Source organism: Branchiostoma floridae, unplaced genomic scaffold, assembly GCF_000003815.2.
Source record: "Branchiostoma floridae strain S238N-H82 unplaced genomic scaffold, Bfl_VNyyK Sc7u5tJ_387, whole genome shotgun sequence".
NCBI lineage: Eukaryota > Metazoa > Chordata > Leptocardii > Amphioxiformes > Branchiostomatidae > Branchiostoma > Branchiostoma floridae.
Window position 1 is genome coordinate 30,163 of NW_023365825.1, and position 5,636 is coordinate 35,798.

The 5,636-nt window shown below is 38.3% G+C and overlaps 1 protein-coding gene across 1 annotated transcript in view; it reads right to left on the bottom strand.

Moving 5' to 3' along the window:
• Positions 1-5,352, bottom strand: part of LOC118408758 (integrin beta-1-A-like) — a gene marked incomplete at its 5' end in the record, with an annotated part of 10,168 nt that extends 4,816 nt beyond the window's left edge. The window contains 11 exon segments of the mRNA XM_035809617.1: positions 262-411; positions 872-1,003; positions 1,283-1,372; positions 1,526-1,633; positions 1,933-2,099; positions 2,464-2,651; positions 3,022-3,118; positions 3,439-3,570; positions 3,895-3,976; positions 4,134-4,238; positions 5,279-5,352. Coding sequence (XP_035665510.1) covers positions 262-411; positions 872-1,003; positions 1,283-1,372; positions 1,526-1,633; positions 1,933-2,099; positions 2,464-2,651; positions 3,022-3,118; positions 3,439-3,570; positions 3,895-3,976; positions 4,134-4,238; positions 5,279-5,352 — 1,325 coding nt within the window.
• Positions 5,353-5,636: the final 284 nt, after the last annotated feature.

Sequence of the window (5,636 nt, forward strand, 5' to 3'; positions counted from 1 at the left end):
AAGGATAACATATATTTTGCAAATCTAATGTATGGAGTTGACAACACATATATGTGGTATGTTTATTGTTTGCATGTTGTTTGGGTAACATTTTATCAACTTCAAACCATAGACGGTAGACCTAAAACATTTTACAAGACCTACAAGCAGGCAATAAATACAGGTGGGTGTAATCAACATAGTATATCAATTATATGAAATTCCATTAACTCAAAATTAGCTTGAGTCTGTGCAACACTGAATACCCATTCAACAACTTACCTGCAATGCTTCACACTCGCAGCTACAGAGAAATTCCAAGTTGACCTTAAGCTCATCACCAAAGCCCACAGGATCAAGGCTGAATGTGGCAAGGTTGCTTTGGCCCTGTTTAGGACAGTCTTTGACATTCACGTCAATGACAAACTCTGCCTGAAAACAATGTAGAAAAATGCTTTACTCATAACTTCTTTCATGAGTTTAATTTCTTCCCCCTTTTGTCCAATGATATTATTTTAAGTCTTGCTACAATAAAATATGAATTCTTAGAGAGTCCAACAACAAGAAAAGCAAATTGATTTTGACTTCCTAGAAATAATTTTAAAAGATTTCCAGATTCTGAAGCTCCATTGAATCCAATTAGATAGCATCAGTGGAGCAAAATGTTTTGTTATGGAATATTCTCCTTGGGACTAAGTTAGCTTGAAAAGGAGATAGTTGACAAAGGATTTGTAAAAGATGTCAGACTATTTGGATTACTGCTTTCTTTGACTGTCTCCATCAAGACATACATGTGCTAGTCTATAATATCTGCATGAAAAAGGTTAGGCTCAAAATTCAATAATCCTTTATCCCATTTCGATGTAAGACTTCATGGCAATTATTGTCTTACTGTGTCTCCAACTTGAAGACCCATGCATGAGCTTTCCTCCTCAGTAGTCCCACTAGGACAGATGGGTGTTATTGCAACATCAACCTCTGGTGGCAGGTTGACTGGCTGTAGCTTCACTTCTGACCTTAATTCCTACATTGGTGAACAAAAAGAGACATGTGCTGTTACCTCCTCACTCAGAGCTTGAAGGGGGTTGATAATGTTTTTGCTGTTGTATTGTTGGTGTATTTGTTGTGACATGTACATTGTATGCATTAGCAGGCCCATTCATGTAACATTAGGTCTTGGCTAACTAGATTGCTGTCATCTCCCAATGGCTCTAGAACTCAGCAGCAATCAATGGCATTGAGCCGCATTATCTATAATACAAACAATTATATGTAGGATCATTGCCCAGAAATGTGATCTCACCTTGTATGCATTTGTAACCAGTCCCACTATATTGGATGAGTCATCAGCCAGCTCTGCCGTGCGTGCACTATCAAACTGGTTTGACAATTGCTATGGAGGTAAAGTAGAGAATGTCAATGAGATGTAGAATTAATTCTTTTGGATTAAGGTATAATCTAAAATTACAATCATACTTGAGACAAGTGATAGACCATAGTCTTTTATGATCTATTTAGAAACTTGGCATAAGGGTGGCAATCTTACCTTATACACCTTGAGCTGATTTTTTGCCCTCTGATCAGTAACAGCAAAAATTGGTTGAATCTTTTGTTCCCTCAAAACCCTGACAACCTGTCCCACTGATGGATAGTCCTGTGGGAAAGAGTAATTAAAATGATGTTTAACAAAGTGTAGAAAAATGATTGGTCACAGAGACACACAATGTCTGGAATGATTTTGTCATTTGAATGACCAAGCTTTAGTCACTAAGGTAAGACGAATCCCTCCTGGGTGGACGTTTTGACCATTTTGTAACTCATAGGAAAGATTATACCCTTGGCTAGCAAAAGCAAACCTAAATTTGCATAGTTTGTACCTTTTGATACTTGTTACCTGATAGCTGTCATGTAAACAAAAAAAGTAGCTAGCCTTGGTGCTGATTATTCCATCACCTGGTTGTTCAGCTCTGTGTACTCGACGGGATTTCCTGAACTCAAATGGCACAGTCCATCATTTGGGGGCAAAATGGCAGCCAGTTTTCCATCACCTGCCATTTTGAAACCCTCATCGGAGGCATATAGCACCATTTTGGTGGCCTTGTCACGCCATCCAATCTTTTGCCTATGAAACATCAGATAAAAATACAGGTATGATGTTAAATACAAACAAGAAATAACTAACAAACATTCGCATTATTCCACCAGGTGCCATTATACCGCCACCTCAAAAAATGTTGTTATAGAGGCCTTCTCAAGATTGTCTTCAACACGTGATATCTGAATTGTATTACATTTAGGATATTTAACATTCGGTGTTCAAGACAATTTGGGAAGACCCCTATACTAACATTTTTTTGAGGTGGCGGTATTATGGCACCTGGGGAATTATGATAGTCCATGCTACATTTGCTCATGAATATCTAACCTTCTGATCTGAATGTACACTGAATTGCATGATAAAATCTCAAGATTGCTGACAACTTACTTTGCACATGGCAACCTGCAGAAGGGCCTCCAGGCCTCCCTCAGTGATGTCTCTGTTAGCAGAAACTTCCTCAGGGTTCGGCAGTTTTCTTCTCAAGGCATCTGCATCATCTGTCAGGTCCAGAAGGTGGCGGAAGCCAAAAACTGGTGCACACTGGGTATCTACATTGGGGCAGGGGTCTTGTAGTCTAGTGAAAGAGCAAGCAATAGGTATGTTAATCCTTGAGCTTGGTAAAAAATATGATTTTGAGTAAATCTGAAAATGGAAACTACAAATTTTGATGAATTGACGCAACTTAACTTTAACAGAAAACAGTTTAATAATCAATAACAGAATTCTACAAATCCAGCTTGTTAGAAATGTAAAGTTTTTCTAGATAGCTTAAGTTACCTCCATCAAGCAACATACATTTAGACTGGGTGTTTGATTTTCTTGAAGTTGTAAGGCAATCCGCATGACTAATAATCTGCAGGTTGGTCATGTGAGAGAGCATGCTGCTTGAGGTCCTGCCGTTCAAATGCCTTCTTAAAATTGAAAATGATTAAGCTGCACTTTACCGATCCTTGTTGGTGTTCACCATTGGCAGCACAGTCTTGTCCAGAAATATGCCCAGGCCCACACGAAAGTTGTTTGTTAAACTTTTCATCTCACGAACTGTTAATAAAATAAAAGGAGAACGTCCGTCAATATATTGAACAGGTGATTTAGCCAAGGATCTTACACGATGGACAATCACAAAGGAGCACATCTTTGACATGACTGTATGCACACTGACTTTGGTATGTAAGGACAAAGTTTTAAGTCACAAAAATCTTTAACTTTTTTTGCATTATTGCTGACCATAAGACTTGCACAGATATGTGCAAAAGTCTAGAACCATTATGAAACCTGCTAAAAGCTATGATCATAATACAATATGTCTAGACACCATAGTTTGTGAACAAAAGTCCTTCAGTAGGTCCAGGAGTACTTACTTAGAACAGAGTTTATGTCCACCAGTTTGCTAACATCGTCTTTCATACTGAATGACATGTCCATGAGGTAGTACAGGTCCAGGGGGTAGTCCTCAACCTGCCGAACCTGCATGGACAGCTGAACAGCATCACCTTGTAGAGTACACAAAGAAAGAGATACATTGTGCATTTTGCATGACTCAGCCAGTCATCCGTGTGTCACCAGGCCTTATATCATCTATTGTAGTAAAATAATAATATACCGGATATGTAATTTGGAGGATAATGATGTCATATACATTACTATTTGTTTAATTTTGTGGTAGTCCAGCAAATAGAATCTAGACAAAGACAACACATACAATCATTACAAGCTACAGTTTAGTCATTTAACGTTATCTAAATTTCACAGATGAATTATAACTTCAAGTTGTTTATAATGGTTCTATACTTATGCTTTACTTATGTTAAATGTACCTTTTCTCATTTTTAAGCTGATCTCCTGTGGCCTGACTTGAATAATGTCTCCACTTTGTGCTGTTGAGCTTAAGGCCAAATCCTGTAAGAGGACAAGAACAAAACTTTATGGACAAACTGCAATGTTACTGGTAGTATCAATTTGCAGAAAGTTATAGTGACCAATTCAACTCATGTTTTTTTCACTTTCATGATCCAGTCTATTGACATAAGTTAGAAAGGTGCCAGAATGTTTTTACCTTGGTTTTTGTTGGTCCCTCTGTGGTTGGGTTCTGTATCTTGGTTGACAGACAGGCGTTCTTCTGTAGTGTAGTGATGAGGTCGCACCGTGGACCCTGGTAACCCTGAAAGTTGGGGTAAAATGTATCAATGCAATGAGTCAGGTCTCCACATCATTTTTTTTATTGTTCATTATATATCTCTTTCATAACAACATATACTTTGATGTGATTGATGTAATTATGAACTACAAGTTGTTTGGTCTTTTGTATCAAACTAATCAGAAACAACACTTAAAAACGATGATTGAAACTCTGCCAGTGACTATTGAATTGGTCCTAATCTTTCTGTAAAAAAAAATTCACGAACAAAAAAAAAGAAATTCATTCATAAACTATCCTGTCCATGGTGCTGAAAGCTATTCATTCACAAACTATCCTGTCCATTGTGCTGAAAACTATTCATTCACAAACTATCCTGTCCATGGTGCTGAAAGCTATTCATTCACAAACTATCCTGTCTATGGTGCTGAAAGATATTCATTCACAAACTATCCTGTCCATGGTGCTGAAAGCTATTCATTCACAAACTATCCTGTCCATGGTGCCGAAAACTATTCATTCACAAACTATCATGTCCATGGTGCTGAAAACCATTCATTCACAAACTATCATGTCCATGGTGCTGAAAACCATTCATTCACAAACTATCCTGTCCATGGTGCTGAAAACTATTCATTCACAAACTATCCTGTTCATGGTGCTTAAAACTGCTCATTCAAAAACTACCCAGTCCATGGCGCAAAAAACATGTTTTTTTTTACAAACTATCCTTTCCATGGTGCAAAAAAAATGTCGTTTTTTACCAACTACTAGTATCCTGTCCATGGTGCTGAGAACTATTCATTTACAAACTATCCTGTCCATAGTGCTGAAAACTAATCTTTCTTTACAAATTTTCTTGTCCGTTGTGCTAGAAATTAGATATGTTTTACACAAAGAGGACTCTAAATACATACAACGCCTCGAAATGGCAACAATACCGCATATGTGCCCTCATTTCTAACTATCTGTTACGATTTGAGCCCCGAAAGGTGGACATGGGCCGGTTTGCTCCGATACTAAGATGTCATACCGACAAACGAGTAATGAAGACTAAACGTTACCTCCTCTGCACACCACCCGCATTTCGGACCTTGTCGAAGGCAGTCGGCGCAAGTTGTAGCAGAGCATTCTTGATCTGAAAGTGACGAATAAACAGCTTTGGCTTTTGAATTCCTTTTGAAGAAACGGGTTTAAAACCTGATGTTTTCATGACTCGTGCTTTTAATACCTGATCAGATGAAAACAGTATCTAGCAAAGTTGTAATGTGAAATTGCCAAAAACTTCTTTTTGTACATGGTCTACTTAAACCCCCCTCACATTAGGCGAAAATCGAGCGGACGACGAGTCTGCGAGCTCTAAATTACGAGGAGGCATGACTCTGCTACCGACGAAGAAATGGCAGAGTTCCCCCCTTCCCG